Source organism: Ostrea edulis, chromosome 5, assembly GCF_947568905.1.
Source record: "Ostrea edulis chromosome 5, xbOstEdul1.1, whole genome shotgun sequence".
Taxonomy (NCBI): Eukaryota; Metazoa; Mollusca; class Bivalvia; order Ostreida; family Ostreidae; genus Ostrea; species Ostrea edulis.
In genome coordinates, this window is record NC_079168.1 from 51936407 (window position 1) to 51960782 (window position 24376).

Below are 24376 nucleotides of genomic sequence, written 5' to 3' on the forward strand. Positions count from 1 at the left end.
ATCCGACATAATACATAAAAATACATTGTTGATATTTTTGTTATATAATTCTAATTTAAATTTATACCTTTAAAATTTGCTGTTGTACTGGTTGCAAAAATTAATATAATTGTAGATTCCTCCGTTCATAAAGCCAGCGTTCGAAAGTCTTACACCTTGATTAGCCTGACCCAAATTTTCTGCGAGGTGCCACTTGAGATGTATTGCATTGAATCCTAAATGAGAATCAAACAACTTTGTAGAATGACCCTTTTCTGATGTGGTTTGAGTGTCTGTAACTTTCATTTTGAAAAAATTGAGGACGATTGGATCCTTATTTTGATATACAAATACAGAAAGCACCCAAGCATTGGCCTCTATCAGTAGGTTTATCTAAATGAGTGAAGTGTGCTCAAAAGAAGCATGCAAGGGTATCATTGTTTGGTGTCTGGAAACATGATTATGACATTGTATTACAAAATAAAGATTTTCAGTGTTTTGCCGAACGTTTCAATGTTTGATATTTGTCTCTATTCATCTAGTAATGAGCAACAAAAAATTGTTTCAAGGAGATACAGCTTGGTTTTCCTCTAGTGTCTCGCAGAAAATAAAGAATCTGTGGAGTAAGTCCTTGGTTAATGATTTATATTGATGACGTATTTACTGTAAAACAATCCACATCTTTCTCCTCTTTTTTTCTATAGTGCCTATAGCTCCTCCTCCCACCTTTTTCCTCTGTCTTCCTGTACCTTAATTCTCATGCAATCTAATTAGATCTTCTCCAACCGTTACACTGGAGAAGGATCTGACTTTCTCCATTGTAACAGTTGGAGAAGATCTGATTTATCGTGCATCCACATTATTACCTGAAACAATGAATGTCTGTGCTTTTGCTCAGCATCCACCCCCAACTTTATAAATCTAGCTTAATAAACCAAACTTAAATCTTATTTCAAGATAAATTGTTTTTACTCACTGCTTTGAATTTTAACTGTTATATATATAAAATCATTGACAAAGTCTAGATATCAAATATTCTTCCATATTTTTTACTCAATTCAATTGACGGACAGCATCAGAAACTGGATTCTTGATGTCAATAATTCAGTCATGATATAAGAAATAACCAATTCAAAATGGGGGGGAAAATCTGTATAATTGATATTTCTTGATACAACACTTTTAATACAGATCTATTTGCCCAAACATTATATATTTTATTGATATCTGAAAACAGAATTAAATTAACATTTGGTTAACCTTGTTTAATAGTTGGAATTAGATTAACATTTGATTAACATTAACATTTGATTTAAACTTGTTTACATTCTTTTGAAAGATCTTTTTAAAATTGATCTTGATGGATTCATGTAAAACTGATTTACGCCATCTTTTATCATCAGAGTTACTTTGCATCTTCACCTTTTGCAATGGTTTGTTGCATGTTTCATGAATAATACAATTCATCTTGGAATATTGCAATATATTTTTAAAAAAATTAAACAAATTGTCTTTTTCTACACTGCTTACCAGTAAACAAATATAGATAAAAATGAATTCAGAATATCACTCTAAGTTTTAATGACCTTAACTTTCACCTTCAAAACCAATAGGAATTGACCAAGGTCTATAATAAAAGGCATCATTTCTACAAGTTTGATGAAAACAGACTAAAAGATGTGGCTTAAATCTTAATATACACAAGGTCCCCCTCCCCCCAAAAAGTAAAAGATAATGCATGAATGATTGAACAAATAGGCATTTTACTAAATCCCTTCACAATTTAGGGGGGGGGGGGCAATAATGATAAACTTTAAATGTTTAATAATTTTAGTGTCGTCATAATGTTCATAAATTTCTTTATGTATTTTTTTTACACAGAGAAAAATGGTGGGAACATATCACCCTTGGATTCAGCAATGTTTGTTTTCAGTCAAGATTTCACAGCTCCAGACACATTGCAGTGAGTAGCAATCCACTGTTCGCATTGTTTTCAAAGATTTATAGTTCTCCAAAAAAGTACAGAGTTTACTATGAATTTTTTTTTTCTGTTTCTTTACACTATCTTATAAAATATTGAAGTGATTTACATGTTTATCCAAAGAACAGTAGGGTGATGATTGACAGATATTCTCTTTCTTTTCATCCCGTTTTTAGAATTTTCTCCAGTGAGGCTTATTTAAATGAACACTTGGCAGTCATACACCCAATGTTTATATCTGACAGCATCTCTAAAGGATCCAAATCTGTCCTAATGAACTACAAGCTACCCCCAGAGGAAGTGTACAAAGGTGACTATAGTACTGCTATATAAGTCATGAACCGCACAGTCTGCACTAAAGTGGATTTACAGTATATATGTACATAGCACAGTCCGCACTAGACTGAATTACAGTATCTATGTACATAGCACAGTCCGCACTAGACTGAATTACAGTATATATGTACACAGCACAGTCCGCACTAGACTGAATTACAGTATCTGTGTACATAGCACAGTCCGCACTAGACTGGATTACAGCATTATCCATAGTACAGTCCGCACTAGACTGGATTACAGCATTATCCATAGTACAGTCTGCACTAGAGTGGATTTACAGTATATATGTACATAGCACAGTCCGCACTAAACTGTATTACAGTATATATGTATGTACATAGCACAGTCTGCACTAAACTGGATTACAGTATATATGTATGTACATAGCACAGTCAGCACTAGACTGAATTACAGTATATATGTACATAGCACAGTCCGCACTAAATTGGATTACAGTATATATGTATGTACATAGCACAGTCCGTACTAGACTGGATTTACAGTATATATGTACATAGCACACTTCGCACTAGACTGGATTTACATGTGTCCGTATTTTAGTGTGCACAAAATTAAGCGTATTTGTTGGTTATAGACTATCACTATTGTTACATTATATGTTTTCTATCACAGCAACAAGAGAGATGAAAGTTTATAAATGGGATATTACGTCAGAATTACAGAATGGTCAGCAACAGGTAATATTCTGGACTCTGAGATTAACAAAAATTCAATTCTTTCACTCTATTTCTTTGGGGTTTACTTTATACAGCTTTGAATACACTCCTGGTTAATTGGAATGTTTTCTTGTATAAACCCACATTCTGGCAATTTTCAGTTCATGCTGATTACATCCATTTCATATGCATGTAAATGTAATTGCTAGGAAATATTCACTGCAAGTTAATCTTAAGGTTTGCCTTTACTGGCGTACAGTGAATATTAAACTACAGCAAAATTAAATATGACATTCTTTGCCAACTGAGAATATTACTCAGAGTTGGCAAAAAAGTGGTCAATATGAAAATGGACAGTTTAAATCACAATTGACCATTATTGACCAGTATTGACCACTTGGGGAGTATTGACCGGGACGGTTAAAACCACTGGTTAAAACCGGGGGTGGTTTTAACCACCCAACCCTGATATTACTTGATATATTCTTAGATAATTACACACTTGTATATTAGATATCCTGTATATTAGAGAAAAAGTCATTATGATTTCACCTTAAATCTCTCGATATTTTTCAATATATATATATATGTAAGACTCTAAAGTGCGATGATCTGCTCCTAAGTGTGATGGTTTGTTGACTTTATGGACGCCAAAGTACAATGGCCCTCTCCTATTGGCTTGCTACGCCAAAGTGCAATGGTCTGGCAAGCCAAAGTGCGATGGCCCATCATTTGTAGGCACGCCACGCCAAAGTGCAATGGTCTGACACTCCAAAGTCCGATGGTGCGGGGTAGAGTAAAGTTTGTGACATCATGTTATTATGACGTCATTCGTAACGTCTTTCAAAATCTAATGTCAGTTTGCACCAAGGGAGGTTTTTTTCTGCTGGCATCAATGTCTTCGGGATATTGGAGAAAGACACGGGTGATTAAAGATTTACATGGACGATAGCAAGGGCAAGGTATGGTGAGAACGGCAAAGTACTTCAATCAAACATGGTGTAACTCATGATCATTAAATTTTATTATATGTGATATACACATAATAAATTTTGGGGGTTGGTTTATGCTATAATGCAAAGCATTCTATGCGATTTTGCATTTGAAAGTTTTGTTTGCATTAACACGACAACTAAATGGTAATGAAATAAGTTTTCATTATTATAACTATTTTGCATTGATATTTTGGTGAAACAACACACGGTTGGTACAGTCTGTACCAAAACACTGTTCATTTAATTTTGCAAACCAACGGACTTCGGCATGTCACTCCATTACACTTTGGCATGTCACACTTTGGCGCATTAATGAGTACCATTGGACTTTGGCGCATTTGTCTCACACCATCGCACTTTAGCATGTCACACCATCGGAGTTTGGCGCAGACCATCGCACTTTGGCGTGACCATTGCGCTTTAAAGTCCCATCGCACTTTGGAGTCCTACATATATAGATAACGTTTCATATTAAATTTGCACCTTCATGTGTTTTCAGACCAGAACTAGCAGACTGACTCGCAGCAAAGCCATGTTTACTCATGATGAAAATAAAGACAACATGGCAGATGGATCGAAAAACAGAGATTTGTCCACAAAAGATAACAGCAATACTGAACATGAAGAAGGAAAGACAACAGAAAGTATAGAATCTGGTGATGTTCTAAAGAAAGTGACAGGTAACAAAATTAGTCAGCTGTACATGTACTAAGTACATTTTGTTTTCAGTTTATGAAAAACCTTTGAAATGGTACATTTTTGTGTACTATTGCATGTAATGTGAAAACCTTTGTTAGTCAAAAGTGGGGAGAAGGAATAATTCATGACACTAGTGAAACCAAATTTGAAAACTGATTTCATGATTTTAGTCTCTGCAGGTATTGAAGATTTGGGGGGGGGGGGGGGGGGGGATATTTTATTTTTGTCTTGTCTGTCTGTGAAACTTTAAACTTGCTAATAACTTTTGAATGATGTGTGATTAGGTTTTCATATTTCATATGTACATTTCTTGTTTGTGACAAGACGTTTTAAAACCAAAGTTTCTGACTTGTGACCTTGATGTTTGACCTACTTGTAAGAAAAGTTAACCTAGGCAGTATCTCCTGATCTATTCATGATAACACTTTCGTATTTTGTATATAGATTTCTTATGATGAAACCATTCATTTGATACCATGATCTTTCAACTTGTAACCTTGACCTTGGGGTTTTTACCAAAACTTTAACTGTTGAATAGTGAGTGATAGGGCTGTCATATATACACCCCTTTTGACAAGGCATTTCTCTTGTTACCAAAGTTTGTCACCTTGACACATATCCTTTTTGTTGCTATCAGGGGCATAGTGTTTCACAAATACTTTTTTTTCATCCCCAATTACCTGCATAATTCAGAGATATACATATACAGATACATGTAGTTCTATGACAAGAATAAATGTTTGAACAGATCTGGACCAATTTATAGGAATGTATATTTTAATAATTACTGTAAAATTATCCAACTTTGACAGTGGTAAATTTGCATAATATTGTAGCTGAGATGTGCCATATTGATGATATTCCTAAAATAACTGGTGTATTGGAAGAATTTATTCCTGGAGAAAACAATTGTGAAGTATTTCGGAAGTGAGCAAACAACAAATATGACATGGATAAAATGACAGTATTGGAGAGTTCAGGAGTGACATACCATAATTCAGATATGGAAGTGTGATTTCATGCTTGGAGCAGTGTATTGATGCATGGACATATAGTATACTCACTGTATGTGCATAACTTTGTTCAGTGAAAGAGGATGTCTTGGTGATGTGAACTTTATATAGGGCAGCTACATTGTATATGAAGTTTACAAAGTATGGAAATGTAATTTAGGGAACAGAATTATTCTTAGCAGAATAAAATACCTCTAATAATGATTATTTCATCATTGTCATCCCATGACAAGACTCTCATTGATCATCCTTGTAGTATAGACCAATATCAGAGCTCTTGTTTTCAGTGAAAAAAATACAATGTACAAACATGGATGTTTTGAAAACACAACAATTTATTGCGGTAACACTTTTGAAACATTTGAGGTTGGTTTTTTTTTATATCAGCAAGCATGTAATGTTTACTAGTTTTCAAAACAAAAACAAAAAAACAGTTAAAAGTGAATGACCTATATTGTTTCTTTTGTTTAAAGAAGCAAATACTGCTTGATTAAAAATATTTTAAAACGTAAACATGGAATAGCATTCATTTGTCACAAATTATAAACTTATATCCAAAAGATCTTTGAAATTTACAACAACAACAAAATCATGTACCATAACACCCTTGAAATTTCTTGGACAGAAGATTCTTTTTCAAAATTGATGTTGTAAAGTAGTAGAGTGTACTCACTACTGATATTTATAGATATCATTAAAGGGAAATATTGTATGCTCTCTTCTTCATTCAAGTCCTAGCAATGGAATCAGTGGTAAATTGCAGGTCATAAATGTTTTCTGTCAATATGCACATTATACAAATATTTTATAAAACTAACCTTATTTGAACACTTTTTGACACTTGTATGTACATTTATGAGCTACATACAACCTGTTAATGAAATGGTCACTTGATCAATGATGACATATATTTACATACTCTCTATTTTTCCTTTAACATTATGACTAATTAAAATTTAAAAAAAATTAATATCTCACAAATTTTCAACTTTTTAAGTATGCTAATCATTGGGTATAAATACACTTGACGTTAAGAGTATGGCACAGGTTTGTTATCAAAAGGCAATTAAAATGTAAAAATAAGAAATGTCTTTCCGGTTTTTAAAGTATGTACATGTAAGATGATATACCCCGAGCTTCACTGAAGTGCTCCATTCAATATACCAATGTGAAGAGGCTCAAATTGTATCATCTCCTTTACTTTCAAAAACTCAAAGACACTTCTTAAATCAATTTGATTTGGAAATCACTTTGTGTCTGATCTATATTTATATATCCATTAGAAATTTGATTTCAGTCAAAACTTGACAACTAGACCTCTGTGTCATGCATGAATCAGTATTTTTTTATTTATCACGTACACTGAGCATGAAAATTACGGTACCCTTCATATTATAACATACATTTTTGTTTACAAAACATAAACAATTCAATCAAATTTTGTAAGACATTAGAAATGGTTTGAAACAGTCTTGCTTTAGTAGTGCACACAAAATATATATTAAAAAACAACAAAACAAATAGAGAAAACTTCACGTACAAAACATCCATACTTCTGTATTTTCTAAAAATGCTGATCTTGTCTTCATATCACAGTGAAAAATTTTGATTTAATTACACATTTAAGATCAATACATTTAACGAAGGTCATGCATGATGTTTTTCACCTCGACTTGAAGAGCTTTTATGCCATTTTCGAAATAGGTTTAAATTCTATATTGTAGTAATATTATTAGACTTTGTATGTCACCTGGTTAGCTCAGTGGTTAGATCACCTATCTAATAATGCAAGGGCCCTGGGTTCGATCTCTGATCGATCCAAAGATTATTCTCCCCTTCTTTGCTACAGTAACTTAGTAATGTCCATGTACATGTATACAACCTTCTGTAATACATAAGAGTTGATGTTACATTTTACTTGCCACAACAATGAACTATCAAAATATGCTAACTCTAAAACAGACCTGGTAATGTAGAAACAAGATGCAAGTGAATTGTAAAAAAAATTATATATTGTTGAGAAATGTCACATGACTTAAAAACAGTCTTGATCAATATTCCTCCATCTTAGTCTGAAAAGAGTTTTTATCAAAAAGATTTCATTTTATCTGCGTGAAAGCATTCATATCTAACGTAATAACTAGGATCTATTTTTCAACAACTTTCACTCACGCAGATGCACCTGACTACATTATTTGAATTATTATAGAGTTCTTGAAAAAGAGATTGGTATATGTATAGTGTGGCAGTTTTGAATTGCTAAATAAATCCATCAATTTACTACAAACAACAATACTGTTATTATTTTGCACAAACTGATTAAAATAACAAAAAAATTGTGAAGTTTGGAAGACTTTCTATGCCATGTGGATATTTATATATTTCAGATAAACATTATGAATTTTGCTCATTTTTTTTCAAAATTTCTTAAATATTGTAATAGCAAGGTAACCGAAAGTGCTTACAAATGGCTTCAATTCCATTGATGAAGGTTTTGTAAATATATATGCATAAACACAAACTATAATTGTCCAGAGCCAGTCTGTAATCACTCTCAATATCGACTGCACACGAAAAACACCACATAGCCTCCTCAAATAGGGACATCTCCATCATGGCATATCCAAGGACAGAGTAGAAAATGGGGATATCTCGGTCCAGAACATCCCATTGGAGATCAATGAGAACACGCATGGCTGGTTCAAACTGTTGCATTGATTTATGGGATAAGATGAGGAGGTAGCGAGCTAGAACAGTGGGGGAGAGGACCACCTCCTCCTGGGAATCCACCTCATCCTGCAGGCAGTCGGGGAGAGTGACTTTTTCTAGACCCCCATATGTAATGTCAGGAGCACTGTTCACACTGTCAATTTTCAGAGCATCCTCTAGATACAAGATTGCATCGTCATAATTGCCTTGACTGTAAAGAAAGTTTGCATACTTCACACAAACACTAGGGTTGAGGTCTAGTGCCATAGCATCCTGGAAATGTTGCTCAGTTGTCAGGATCATCTCCAGTTCTCTGTCTATTTCCTCACAGATACAGGCTTTCACATAGCACATTGTGGCCAGGTTACCCAGAGTGGAACACATTTCTTTACCCAGTTTTCCATCATGGATTTCCCTATAAACTTCTAGACTCTCATTGAAAGAGTCGATAGCTTGGTCTACATCACCTGCACTGGAGTGCATTTGTCCTAGTTGTGTCAGAGTGTGTATAAGGTCTTCTTTGATATCATTTCCCATATCTTCCTGCATATCATGGGCTTGTTCCAGATAGTGGACTGCATTCTGGTACTGCTGCATGCTGATGTGGGCCTCTGCAGATTTGCTCACAAGCTGATTGTGCATGGTCATGTTGTCACCAATGGCATTGGGATCAAATACTTCATCAAATGAAACCTGACTTTCACAATCACCATACTCGAGAGCCTCATTGTAGAACTGTAAAGCTGTTTTATAATCATACTGTGCAAAATAACAGTCCCCCAACACTTGGAGAACTCTCATGAACTGTCTTCTTTCTCTCATCTTGCATGCCATCATCAAAGTTCTTGCAACAGTTAGGTATTTGATAGCCTTCTGGTGCAAGTTCAAAATGTTATAGGAATTTCCCATCACATACAATATTTGACACACCAACCAAAATTTTCGCTTTGGTAGAGTTGGAAGTTTTTCTCCGTGAATGCTGCAGAAGATCTCGAAACCCTGATAACACATTGTGACACATTTGTGATAGTTTTTCATTTTATAATATGTGATGCCCATCATAGAAAGAAGTAGTGCATGTATGAAAGTGCTGGTCAGTCCATAAGCATATTTGATGAGATGAAGTGCGAGATCAAAAGTAGAGGCTGCCCTGGGATACATGTGCAGCATGAAAGAACAAACTCCCACCATACACATAACATGAGACTGCTCTATCATTGATTCACGTCCTAGTGTGCTTGAGGAGTGGAAGAGAGAGAGTGATTTTTCATAGCATTCTAATGCTCTATCATAGTCCTTCTGCATAAAGTAACAATCGCCTAATCTCATGGTAGATTTGGCCACAACATCCATCTGACTTTCACTTTTATATGCATCTATTAGCGACAGGGCTTCCCTGTAGCAGTGAATGGCTTCCTCAATATTCTCCTCCTCCTCTGCTGTTCGGGAGTTGACGTCAGATTTCCCAGAACTTGTGCTAGAACTCATGTTTTCATCAGATAGATCCTTCTCAAAAAATTCACATATTGCTGCTATAGCGTCTTCAAACACACCATCATCATTGTTTTTCCCCACACTGTACCCATTTCCTAGCTCTAGTAAAGCAACAGCTATTTCAAAGTTGGAAGCATCATCTTGAAGGTCTCTGTAGGTTTTTAGTGCCGTGTTTAGATATTCTAAGCCTTCAGCTGTTTTACCCTGTTTTGATTTGATTGTTCCAAGAAATTTACTAACTTGTGCACCAAATCGCAACATCCCCGCAGTTCCATCATGAATCTCTTCAATGATATTCAACACTTGTTCAAATAGAACTTCAGCTTTATCCAATTCACCTTCTGAGAGCATTTTCTCGGCTAGCCTGGAATAGGATTTTGCAAGAGTATGTTTGATGCTATGCTCATGTAATGGTGAAATTATTTCCTTCTCCTTTCCTTCATTTTCATTTTCTTTCATTTTTGTTAATGCCTTATTTTCAAGTTTTTCAGTTTCATTATTTTGAGTCGGGGAAGCCACTTGCACCACACTTGTGAATTTACAATTTTTTCTATCATTAAGGAAGAAATCCCACCCATTGTTTTCCATATCACACTCAGCCACAGCTAAAGCGAAAGACTGCTCTGTGATGGGGGATTCCTCCGACTCTTCTGAATCCAGTTCATCTATTCCCTTGAGATCGCTGTGGTCCCAGTCCAGTGACCCTGCAGAATCAGACACAACACTTTCTGTGTCGTCTTCGTGTCGCAGACTGTCTATCCTTGTTCGTTTCTTGAAAAGTTTGTTGTATATGTTTCCTAAATTTTTTGTCTGCAAACGATCGTTGCAGTATCTGTAAAACTTGGATAACCAGTCTAAACCCACACTGATATCATCCATGCTTTCCTTTTTCTCTCTGTTAAGTGTAGATGAGTATTTGTAATTGAGACCGGGGTTGATGTAAAATTGATGACTAGAAGCCAGGGGAAACAATCCAAGTCTGTTTGGCATAGTTGGAGTGTTTGGCAAAGAAAATGAGCGATATGGATCCATGAATTTCCTACCTTCATGTTTCAGGCAGTTGTATAGAGCACGATTAAAGCTATCCTCAAGGGGCTTGCATTTTGTTTCAATATTTTGGCAGTACTCTTGAAACCATTCCACATCCTGATTGTCCAAAGTAGCCTCTATTTCTGAGTGACATATTTCCACAGTGTATTGTAACAGAGCGATTGCATGCATCACTAGCCATTGCCATTCCATCTGATTGGAGCGACACATTCGGCTCCGTCGGACACAGATATCTGACAGGTTGGACAGACACTGTACGAGGACCCTGGTGTTCTCCTCGGGTTTCTCCTGCATCCTCTGATATAAATGCAGCAGTTGATTCTCTGCATCATCAAGGCGTGAGGTGTGGAGCATCTCCAAAGCCAATGAGAGCATACTGTTGAGAGTTGGGGATGCATCATGGCTCATTTCTCCCAGCTGAAATAAATCCATCAATGGCAACATTAATTTTCAAAGAGAGGATGAGAAAAAGAAGTATTTGCCGTGTTCAGTTTTCATAAAGGTAATTAAAAATCACCATGTCAAAATAAGTTACCTCTGCTGCCTTTCTGTTGAGTAAACCCTCCTCCAAAAGCTCTTTGGGTGATTGGGCAGGAGACTTTGGGGAGGATAGGGGTTGCCGACCAATCAGACTCAACTTAGGTAGAACCAGATGAGTGGAGGACATTTTAAACATTTTTGGACTCTTGATGGTGGCATCTGAAAATACAAAGATCATGAACCTTAATTGTGATGCAACAAAAAGACTTGCTGTAATTTGAGAAAGAGTTAAATATCGGTAATATTTGGACATAATGCAACAATGACTTATTGCATATCCCATGTGGAACATAACACTATAGACCTTGAACTGTAGGCACTACAATTCCTTGAAAACATTTCTTTTCTGCACAGGATATAAGATAACAGTCAACAATATTTGGTTAATTTGTTTAATGTATGCAGTTATCATTGAACAAATACATTTAAAAATCAATACAGGCTGGGCTGTGAATTAAAAATATGTTGTGTAATGTGGAGAGGGTAACTTTTTATCATATTAAATGTCTACCTGACCTATTATCTCATGTAACCATGCATCTTGATTTTTCACAGGTCCTAGTCTGTGGATTTTGATTATTTGTGAAAATGATGCATGCCTAAATTATGCAGAATTTTCAAACAAAATTCATGAATACAAATGATTTCAAGTATCATCATTTATTACTTTTTTTAAAAATACAATAAAACAGCTATTCTCATGACAAACAGGTTTCATCATCCAGTTTACTTAACACACCAAATAATTTTTATATCCCAAAATGTTTAGATTGGTCGGAATTACAAAGCACGGGATCTCGGATTACCATTTTAGATAATCCCCAGATTACATAATGTCCCTCATATCATTATGCTAACAACCTGTTTATAAATACATTCCATACCTTGGTCCTTTGGTTTTGCATTGGACAATCTAAGAATACTGGAGGACACCATGACATCCAATTATTTCAAAAACAAGAATTTAGGATCTCCATGAATATAGGTCCAGACCAAAACATTAGTCTTAATGAGCCCGTGTTTTATGTTATCAGTTATTAATGCTCGCGGTGCTTCTGCATCCACTATTGATCTGTGCTGGAGCTTTGCAAAGAGGAATTGATTTTTACAGACCTCTCATTATATTCTGTGTTCTCTCTTTTTTAATGGAAGGGTCAAGAAAAGTTTCAGTGCAGAAAAAGTTGTGTTGCTGAAATAATTTAAACAAACAATCAGAGACTGCAAAACCTCCACAAAGTTCCTCAAACTTTCTGTAATTTTAAAGCGGTCACTCAGTCAAAGACTGATCATGTTCATCGATACTTAACATGCCAGATCTACATAGGCAATCTATCACTAACTGTAGCCACTAGCAGTACAAATTTCCTATGTCCTGCCCATTAGAGCTACATGCACAGATCACTCCCAAAATTTTATTGGCTCTAACCATTAAGCAACAATTTTTGGAATGAAAATTTAAATGAAATCTATACTGTGAGTCTTTGTGTAATTCTGTTCAAAGATGAGCTAACACGAACATAAAACACACATATAACCTTCTGGGCTGAGGTAAATATTCTGTAAAGTATCGTAGTATAGATACATGAACAGATTGATTGAAGGAGTCCCAGGATAGAAAAGATGACTCATAGGACTGCAATTCCTATATTATAAGATGTACTTTGTATATTAACATGGTCAATATACTTGCTTGTAGTCAAAACCCAAATATGTGTACATTGTTCATAACTTATTGAATAGAATTTAATTTCAATGCAAGAAGACTGTCTTTGCTATTTTGATGATTATTCTAAAAAGTGTTACATCATTAATAGTCTTTAGTGTTTATATTATTTGAAGAATGAATACCTGTATCGTAAAATGCTGTTTAATGTACTCAAGCCAAGAATGTTGTATAACGGGAATAACCAGGTGGTCTTTAATCCCCTGGCGAAGGAGGTGCACACATCGTGTGACAATGTATAAAGTCACCTTACTGCTGCATGGCCTCAGAGAAGACATGAATGTGAAATGTGAGATAAGAGTGTTACTAAGCTCACATGTCCTGTCCAAATAAATTTACATCAAGGTGGGGAAAAAAGAAAACTCAGAACTTAATTTACAATACATGATTAATTAAATTATGTAAGAGACGTGAAAGAGTGTCCTGATAACTGGGTACTTGTTTGTTCATCCATGAATTATCGAATACCAAAATTATTAATAACCAAATTTATTCAGGAATTGTATGAAAATATAGCATTTTTTAATCAGAAATATTTTAATGGAATACTGCACCAAATTCTAATCTACTAAACAAAGTTTTGTGAAGTGAAATTAACATGCATGGTGTTCTTTTACTGCCTATAGACAAAATGCCACTGATATTCTCCTTTAAGTTTTTGAAATACATATAAATAATGTAATTATCAAAACCATGTCATAAACCATGGTGTCACTACATAAGATTAATGTCAGTGGTTTATATTTTCATACTAACAAATGATACCATATTCACTTCCAAATTACCTATGTGTATGTACATGTAGTTGCATGCATTTTTGCCCATGTTTATGACTTAAACAATCAATTCATCTGCAAGGATTAACAATTGTACAAACATGAACAATTATCTAGATGGATGCATCACTTCTTAATAAAGAACATTCTAAATAATAGCATTAGATACACCAATGACATTTTATATATTGACAATATTCACTTTCATTCGTATGTCGGCTTAATATATCTCAGTGAACTTGAAATAAAAGACATAACAGTGTCTTCCATAGCTGTTTCATATTTAGATGTTTTACTGAACATAGATATTAACGGCAAACTAACAAGTCAACTTTAAAACAAACAAGATGACTTCAGCTTCTCCATAGTCAACTCCCCATACCTATTTAGCAATATTCCATTATCACTGCTGGTATTTATTTTCTGAACTGATTCAATATGCTAGAGCATGGTCTGTTTATGATCATTTTTTAAACCAAGGCATGTTGCAGAAGTTTCAACAGTCCCATTTTAGCATTCACAAAGTTTATGGTCATTATAATGATATCATTTGCAAGTACATGTACAACTTTGAATTAGGTCAAATGCTGTCTGACATGTTTTCATACCAATTGTCAGGCCATTCTTTACAAATTGATTTTGACTACAGATTACTCTGTTTACTTAATCAAGATAGAGAGTTCAAGGTATGTGTGACCAGTCAACAAGGGATGCTTACTTCTAGGAACCTGATCTTGGTATTTCCAAGGGTCCATGTTTGCCCTGTTCTTAATTTTGTATTCTTTATTTATGAGATTGATCACCTTTTTCATTAGTTGATTGATTGGTTGAATATTGTTTAACATCCCTCTCAAGAATCTTTAACTCATATGGAGACGTCACCACTGCCGGTGAAGGGCTGCAAAATTTAGGCCTATGCTCGGCGCTTACAGTCTTTCAGCAGGGAAGGGTCTTTATCATGCCACACCAGCTGGGACCTCGGTTTTTGCGGTCTCATTCGAAGGACCATGGTACTCAATTGGACTGATGACAGAGTAACTGGTAATATAATTTGGTTTTATATGACATCCCCAGATTATACTATCAATTTCTTTATATGCCCCCACCACAAAGTGGTCAGGGCATATAGTTTTACCCTTGTCCGTCATTCCGCAATACCCAGTATTCCTGACTTTTTTCTAAACACTTTGAGATATTGAATTGATTTATTGCAGGTGTATATTGATGAGTTACAGATTGAGTTTGAGTTTTGTTCCGGTTTGTCAATTTTTTTTTATAGAATTGTGCCCCTTTAACTTAGAAAAATTACTATTACGATCAGTTTTCCAGACCTTTTTTCTAAATGCCTTGAGATATTGAACTGATTTTTTTGTATGCTGGTGTATATTGATGAGTTACAGATCAGGTTTGAGTTTTGTTCCAGTTCGTTGATTTTTATGGAGTTGTGCCCCTTTAACATAGAAAAAGTTATTTATTTTTATGGCTGTTAAAACATATAAAGGATTGTTGTTCATTGTACTAAATGCGTGTAATATGCAATCTGAATACCACATTCAATGCTATACTTCAATGGATTTCCTACATAATTTGACTTTACTGCAGGTGAGGGCATTTGATCGTGTCATGCCGACACATGACATCTAGTTTTTTTCTGTTGTTGTTGACCATTTTCAGGAAAAATTATGAAATAATTCATATAGAAGTTATCTTTCTACCCATTTTTACAATCAAGAAAATTTGGAGACTGCAAATCACAATTTCAAATCTCATCCAACGAATGCTCCAAAAATCTTGATTACCTCTTGCCAATCATCAAATCTTCTGTGAGATTTTTAATAAAACACATGCTTTAGTTTTACATCTCATTCACACATAAACAAATATGTGCACAAACAGGATCAAAAACATAACCTCCTAATGATGAAGATGATGAACATGTACAGTAAATGCACAATCAACATTTAGTGCATTTTTCAGTAAAAAATAATAAGATATGTAGTAACATTTTGGTTTGATATCCCTTGTAGATGATGTCATACATGTATAATGTACATAAATAAGTGTAAAACAAACATTTCTTTACAGTATCAGGGTAACCAGGTGTTAGAACTATTATCTAAGAGATGAAGTATATACACAAGACTCTCTTATTGTTGTTAATATTATACATGTGACAATTCAAAATCACTTACCTGTTTCTTTGTTTTTAAGTGAAACTTTTTTTTCTTGAGAACCCTTTTCCCTGATAAATGTATTCTTCCCCGTAATCATCTTTAAGAAAATCAGACCTCTGCTAATTTCCTTTCTCTTCCTTGCCCTGGCAACCTCTTTGTTAAACAATTCCTTCACATTGAAAGGCAGCGTTTTCTTCCTTGGTGTCTTCAAAGGAATGAATTCAATCTTGCTCTTGTTAGCGGAGGGGTGCAAATATGTGAATACTTTCACGAGATTTTCCTTGTCTGTGCTGCCGGATGGACTTGAAGAATTTTCTGTCTCAAACTCCTCAAACAAATCCTGTTTAGGGCTGATTAATGTCTTCAGCAGCCTCCATATCATATCATTGTCGAAGTCTGGGGCACTGGGTAAATTGATGGTTTCTCTTCTGTTAATGCCATGTATTATGTCATAAAATTTTTTAGGTCGCTTTACAAGGTTGGCCTGGTCATGACCTTTGACATACTTCTGAACTGATGCCTGGAGTTGTTTTTTCTTCAGAACACATGGACATGTTCTAGTTCTCCTTCTCCAAGGCACAATTGTCATACATGGAGTTGTCTTTTTGAATTCCTTTTTTAAACATGGTCCAGAATTTGAAATGTCCTTCTCATTCCCTGGCTTGTTTATGAAAATTACACATTTTTCTACACAACTTATAGATTCTTCTTCATTCTGTGTTTTTTCAGTAGGGACTGGTGTCTTCTCTAGAGAATCGAGATTGATAACAGTCTTGTACTGCTTACTGTCATCAATTTCTATTTTATCTTCCTCAGGTTTGTTTGTTGAAACCTCGACAATTTTGACCCCGGTAGTTTTCTCTGCTTTTTCTGCCTCATCACTAGCTTCCTGCAGAAGTGATACTGGAGAACACTGGAATGTACCCCAGGTACTGTAGTCCTCTCCAGAAGAATCATGAGCATCCTCGTAGACAGACTCTTCACTCGTACAGCCACTCAGATAACTTCCAGACCATCGGTCCAACTGCTCTTCTTTGTCCTCAGTATTGGGTAATGTTTCATCAAGAAATACAGCCTCTTTTGTCTCATCTGTAAATTCATTACAGATTTCTGTGGCTACCATGGCAATTGGTTGAAATACATCTGCATCATTGATTACTTCATTTCTCATTATTTCTTCCACTTCGTAATCACCATCTGTTGTCATAGAATCTGTCTTGGTGCAAGATTTAAGTTTCAGATTTTTTAGGAGGAGGTGGTGCTTAAAGACATCAAAATCGCCACTGTCTTCTTTTTGTAAATGTTTCATATTCAAGGGACCAGGGTCAGTTAATGTAAGCATGTGTGAACCTAAATCCATTGGAACCATTTCAAAACTTTCCTCCTCTTCAGAAGCTGACTTGGAAGAAGTGTTTGAAGATATGTTATTACGAGAAGATGCATTTTCTCGCAATTTACTTGTCAAGTTTGAATTACATTGGACAGTTTCGCTTGTACCACAATCACTGTTGTACAAAACTGATGATGGAGCTGCTATTTTGTAATCTCCAGATGGAGAGGTTTTTTCAGAAGAAAGATTTGAACCAGAAATATTTGTAGACCATCTGGTATCAATTTGTTCAAGTGCTGATTTGCTTTGAATCACATAGCAGTTAGTCTTGTCTTCAGGTGACATGTTTTGAATTTGGTCATTTTCAGGATATTTTCCAGTAATTTGAGTTCCAGTAATTTGAATTTCAGGTGATATGTGCTGATTCGTGTCATTTTCAAGATGTATATTATTGTCATTTTCATGTGACATCTGCTGATTTGAGTCATTTTCAGGATATCTAGTTTTGTTTTCAGACATGTCCTGACTTGTATCATTTCCAAGATATTTGGTTTTGTTGTTTTTAGGTAGCATGTGCTGACTAGAGTCATTTTCATTGCTGTGCTTTGGTGACATTGCTTGATTGGGTTCTGTTGGTAGGGGTTGTTCCATGAGAGAGAATCTATCATCTGGAACATTCTTTGGTGACATTGTTTGATTGGGTTCTGTTGGTGGGGTTTGTTCCATGAGAGAGAATCTATCATCTGGAACATTTTTTGGTGACATTGCTTGATTGGGTTCTGTTGGTGGGTTTTGTTCCATGAGAGAGAATCTATCATCTGGAACATTTTTTGGTGACATTGCTTGATTGGGTTCTGTTGGTGGGGGTTGTTCCATGAGAGAGGATCTATCATCTGGAATGTTTTTTGGTGACATTGCTTGATTGGGTTCTGTTGGTGGGGTTTGTTCCATGAGAGAGAATCTATCATCTGGAACATTTTTTGGTGACATTGCTTGATTGGGTTCTGTTGGTGGGGATTGTTCCATGAGAGAGAATCTATCATCTGGAACATTTTTTGGTGACATTGCTTGATTGGGTTCTGTTGGTGGGTTTTGTTCCATGAGAGAGAATCTATCATCTGGAACATTTTTTGGTGACATTGCTTGATTGGGTTCTGTTGGTGGGGGTTGTTCCATGAGAGAGGATCTATCATCTGGAACGTTTTTTGGTGACATTGCTTGATTGGGTTCTGTTGGTGGGGTTTGTTCCATGAGAGAGAATCTATCATCTGGAACATTTTTTGGTGACATTGCTTGATTGGGTTCTGATGGTGGGGGTTGTTCCATGAGAGAGGATCTATCATCTGGAACATTTTTTGGTGACATTGCTTGATTGGGTTCTGTTGGTGGGGGTTGTTCCATGAGAGAGGATCTATCATCTGGAACATTTTTTACTAGATCTTCAACCAAATCTGACTTGGTATGTAGATCTTGATATGAAATTGTTTGTGAACTGTCGGTGTGGAAACTATCACTTATCAGTGAGCTTGGAGTTTGGAGATTTGTAGTTGAACACTCAGTATTAGGATCTTCAATCACTGCAGTATGAGAAGGATCTTCAGTCAATGCATCAATTTTGAAATCCACACCTTGGGCTCCTAGATCAGTTGAATAGTTTTCTGTATATGAACTTTTTGCTTTGCTATATTCCAAATTGTTTGCTTCTAGACTCCCCATGGATTTGCCTTGCTCTGCTGCTTCTCCAGTAAATAGATCCTCTGGTTTTGAGTTATTTTCAAATAGTGAATTGGTGTCTACATCATTTATTTGAAGAGAATCGTTTTCAAATTTGTTATTGTGTTCCATTTTACTTGCATGAGTATTAATGTCTGAGCTAAATTTGTTTAAAATAGTATCTGAAACTGTAATGTTATCGCAGACTTCTGGTGACAGAGGGCCATGGTTTGATTCACAAGTTGCAGTTGTTTTGAACACATATTGAACATCCTTTCCCTCATTTAGTATTGACTCCATGATCTTTGTACAGTGAATATCATTCAGACTTTCTGGGTCTTTATCGTTACTTTCTTTATTTGATATGTTTTCTTGAAAGGAAATTGCTTTCTCACTTGTATCCTCTCCCTTGACAGAGGTTGCACACTGCTCTACACAAATTAATTTATCCTCAACAGTTGGTGTCTGATAAATTCTCTGTTCTGTAGAATTTATTGTTTTCTCACTTTCAGTCGAAATATCATTTACTTTGGAAGTACTCGTAGTTTCATCAATTTCTACATTGTTCACAGAATTTTCAAGAACAGGGTTGTGGTGTTCGGAGCATGTATTACTCAATGCAAAAGTATGACAATCTTGTAAATTCGGAGAACAGCCAACTTCTTTGCAAGGTCTCCCAATGTTGTGGTCTTCAGTTTCCGACATGTCATCATCACTGTATTCTACCGGAACATTCTGTAGGAGTTCATCTATATCATCATCAAATTTCTGCATACAAAATGTTGCTACTTGAATAACATCCTCATCATCTTCGTCTGACCAAAAAAATGGACTGTATCTGTTTTCCCTGTCATCAGTTGTGTTCTTTGTTACAGGATCCATTTCTTCCACTCTGTCGACCTCATCTGCTTCATGTTTGACTGTATCGTCTTGTTCTTTACCACAACTGTTGTCTGTAAGCTTTGTCCTATAAAAGTTGTTCGTTTCCTCATTATGACAACTAACTGTTGCAAGATTTTCTTCTTGTGTGTGTTCATCTTTCATTAGATCTTTTTCTACACTGCTCTCTAGCTGGGTTTCAGTTAGTTCTGTACTGTTGATCTCTTTACCAGTAATTTCACTCTGAACACAGGACTTTTCTTCCAGCCTCTCTGTGTTATTTTCATTGTGAATCATCTGATTTTGTATCATTTGCTCAGAACATGGTTCTGCCATGATTTTTTTGTCAAGGGCAAGTGGCTCTGTTGGAAACTTGTATTTGTTGTCATCAGAATTATTTTGCAGTTCAAGATTTTTTTGTTTAATTTTCTGTTTTCTGTTGGCTCTGACAACTAGGTAATCCTTTGCAGACACATTTTCCATGGAGCCAGCTCTCCTCAGTTCCACGGGGGGTGGGGAGGGGGTGTGAACACTGGGTCTGATCTCTATGACAATATTCTCTGATGAATCTTTTCTTTTGTAGGTCTGTAAAATTTCTCTTGTATTATTTTTGTCCTCGTCGCATTGAGCCAGTTTACCCGTCTCTTCACCTTTGATCCTTTGACCTGTGGAAAGGTCAATTGTGAAGAAGTCTTCTCTGTATTCTTCAACATCTGGACCCCCTTCATTGGAGCACAATTTTTCTGCATTGCTAGCCATTATTTAATGATCCTATTTGCTTGTTTGATTCAGTATTGGCTGATTTTGGACATTAAAAAATTCTACCGTAGTGTCCAAATGCAATATGATTTGCTTCACATAATGGTACTAATTATACAATGTTTGTGCACACAAGATGAACGTTTTTGAAAGGTATTATAAACATTTTAATCAGCAGAAGACTGGAATAAAATCCACATGACATATTGTCAATCGAAACTTAATTGGCACATACATACGTATATCCGAATCTGGTTAATTGACATTGAAACCAGTATTTATTTTCCAATCAGCCACAATTCATCAATGCCATTGTACTATTTCTTTAATCCATTAAAAAGATTCCGTCATGTATGAAAAATTATACCTCGATCCGAAAGGGAATAAAGTTCATAACTGAAGAGCAGAAAGTTTGATTGGGGTGTAGGCTTATCACACAGAAAATCACTGACCCTCTCACTTGACACATAATTTCCTAATAAGTAAATCCATGGTTCACTGTTGCCCTCAGCCAACTGTTTAATTGTGTCCATTCTTTATCTGTTGACAAATTCTAGTTCTTTATGTTAGATGACTTCACGAGTCCTGCATCCATACCTCTGGGCAGTGCTACCTTAACTGAAGTGCTTACTTCAACATAAACATGATATATCCTTTGGTCAACTTTATGACTTGCTCCCTTTACTTGACAAACAGCCAAACTCATTTAAATCATGGAGAGAAATGGATTTGTGTATTACCCAACCCTGGAGTGTAAACATATTTGTGGATTAAAAGTTCACTGATGTGTTTTATACTTATTTTCTTGGGCTTACACAGATGCTAATAAGCATGTGATGTGTTATATAAAATTTGATTGATGATCTAGATCATGTTTTCTCTCTTTCATCGGAAAATATTCCGAGTTTTGATATTGTTAACTATTGTATATATCAATTAATCAAGCTTCCCATATAAATGCACAGTATCAGCTTCAACAGGTTGAGGTGTGTGTTTCTACAAGTACAGGTAATTATCCAGTGAAAAATTATTTTACACAGGAACAAAGATAGGAGTTACATTGAATTTCAATTGTAGAAGTTCATCTCAATCATCTTCCAAATGCCAAGGCTTGCACACTGATATATTCTCTTAGACTAAAACTTCACAATGTAATGATAGAGTAAGGTGAAATTTTATGTACCAGTATGCATTTATTTCCTTTGTTTATTTTCATCATTTTAAAGTAATCAAAAGAAAAATGAATTTGTGCAAAAAGCATCAAGCTCTTTTATGAGATGTCTTGGATGATTATAAATGATAAAATAGATTATCTGGAGCATAAGTTGTCATAGAGTTAAAAAAGGAGATTATATTTAAGTAATAAACTTATCACCTCAAGTCCTCAAAATGGTTTATATGATAATGGAGAAATACAGTGGACCAGACCCTGAAGGACCTCAGAGTTCATATTAAGGTGGTCTACCAGTTCAGTTATCTAGGATGTGATTTAGCTGTCAGCACTTCAATCTCTACAGGTTATCAGGCAGTACTACAGAGTACAGGTGCTTTAATTTGAAAAGTCATCATTGTGCAGATATATGTAACTATAATTTGAAGTTATTTGCAGGATTAAGTACAAATAAATGGTATCTATAATCACAACTATCTAGAGCTACCATTACTACTGCTACCACCTGCATGCCTTTAACGCAGCTAGTTCGAGCATGTAAAAATGTGTAAAGATAATTATCACACTGTAATTAAGCTATAATGTCATATATTTACTGAAAAATAGATGACGACCAAAGTAAAAAATGGCATAAAATAATTCACTGATCGATAATTACATGTGATTTTCATAAGAATTTTGAATAAGAAATAAAAAGGTTAAGAAATTTTTCGTAAAAATAAAATTTAATTAGCCCGAAGGAAATTTTTTTATATTCTAACAAAATCTCAAGACCAAGGGGGTTATGCTTTATCAATTTCAACAAGGTAACTATTTCAGGTCATTCGAGTTGGAGCTCACAACTTTCAACAGTCTTCAGTGTTTCTTTGTATCCTTTGTGTGTCTTGTGTATCCTTGTATATTGTGTGTATTTGTGTATTGTCCCTCATGTAGTTAGTACTGGTGTAAATTACTGGTTACCTGGTATTATGAAATACTAGGTAAACATCACATGGGCTGACCAAATGCTGGTTGATCCCGAAGTGAATCCCAAGCTTGAGGAATTCCTTAAGACATTTGGGATTCATCACTCCCTCATGGGACCCCTTCAGTAAGTGGGGGTCTCTGGGTTAAAGTGGGTTGTTCTGCCCATCTGCCCACCGTACGTCCATCCTGGACAAGCTCCCCAGGAATTTTCATGTTGGTGGGCAGTACAAAGTGGCCATATCTAGGCCAACAACATCAATACAAATGTATCAAATGAAACAGGGATACAAATGTATCAAATGAAACAGGGATATAAATGTATCAAATGAAACAGGGTTGCCAAATTTTTTTAAGAAATTGATTTGTAAAACTTGTAATATTGCTCATCAGTCGGCCATTTAGTATGAAGAATAATCAAAGATGTCTTGAAATGAATAGATAATTTGTTTGATTTGCAATAATCAGTCTTATAGAAGATGAACAAACTCCTAAATTGTCAGGGTTTCCCTGGAATAAGACACTTATTTACACAATCTCTGCAATTGGTCTGCTTATTCAGATTCTTAACGGACCATTGTACATGTAAGAAAATTTCAATCTAACTACTACATGTAAAAAAAAAAAAAAAAAAATTATGTTGAACTACAAATCAGAAATGGTAGAACATCAAATTCTACATTAAATTTTATTAATAAATTTTAAATGATTTACCAGACAAGATTCCCCAAGATTCAAAATAAATTCACACTCTGTTTATTATCATTCTTATTTGTATATACATCTGTATGTTGAAATTAGGGCTTTGACCATTTTGTACTGTGTTCGAGTCAATAAAAACGACATCCTTTATTGTTAATTCTTTATATATATAGTAAAACCATTTCCTGGTTACCATTGAGAAAATGAACATGTCCAGTATGATGAATCATGTATATTCATGAGATACATTTTTTAACTGCACTGAAGTGAGGAAATCATGGTAGCTGTATCAACTGGGGTATATGCATGCAGTAATTAAAGTCAATCTATTTGGCAAAAAATGTTTCAATATATCCACATATATATATATACCTTGTGTTGGAAGGAAATATTTCAGTTTGTAGTCTTGACTGGTCAGTTTTTCACAGCTGGGAAGTTCCATAATATGTTTCTCATTCATGTGTCCACAAATCTCTATAACATTCCTTTTCACACATTATAACAGATCTCTACAAGCAAGACCGGTTTCTCTAGAAAATGCTCCCGGCTGTTTGTTACATGATAAATGTTGAGTTAACTTTTCAACAGTCCCTTTAAATTTAGGAACATGCTGCACCTGTTGAGACAATAACAATAGTTGATTACACCCACTGCATGGAATGAATGACTGTGCAAGGAGCATGGTTCATTTAGTTCCAGGTCATGATTTA

At 35.2% G+C, this 24376-nt stretch overlaps 2 protein-coding genes across 2 annotated transcripts; one reads left to right on the forward strand and one right to left on the reverse strand.

Annotated features, from left to right (window-relative positions):
* The first annotated feature begins 137 nt into the window (after positions 1–137).
* LOC125652567 (telomere repeats-binding bouquet formation protein 2-like) lies at positions 138–6395 on the forward strand. The gene is made up of 7 exons (XM_048881885.2): positions 138–362; positions 522–602; positions 1861–1942; positions 2137–2270; positions 2933–2997; positions 4471–4651; positions 5507–6395. Exons 2-7 carry the CDS (start codon positions 524–526, stop codon positions 5599–5601), a joined length of 636 nt encoding a protein of 211 aa, XP_048737842.1. The 5' UTR covers positions 138–362; positions 522–523; the 3' UTR covers positions 5602–6395.
* On the reverse strand, positions 5997–24179 carry LOC125651131 (uncharacterized). Its single transcript, XM_048879720.2, has 4 exons — positions 16170–24179; positions 12361–12419; positions 11472–11635; positions 5997–11353 (listed from the first exon to the last, which is right to left on the reverse strand). The coding sequence occupies exons 1-4, from the start codon at positions 20828–20830 to the stop codon at positions 8111–8113; spliced, it is 8127 nt and encodes a 2708-aa protein (XP_048735677.2). The 5' UTR covers positions 20831–24179; the 3' UTR covers positions 5997–8110.
* Between the last annotated feature and the right edge of the window lie 197 nt (positions 24180–24376).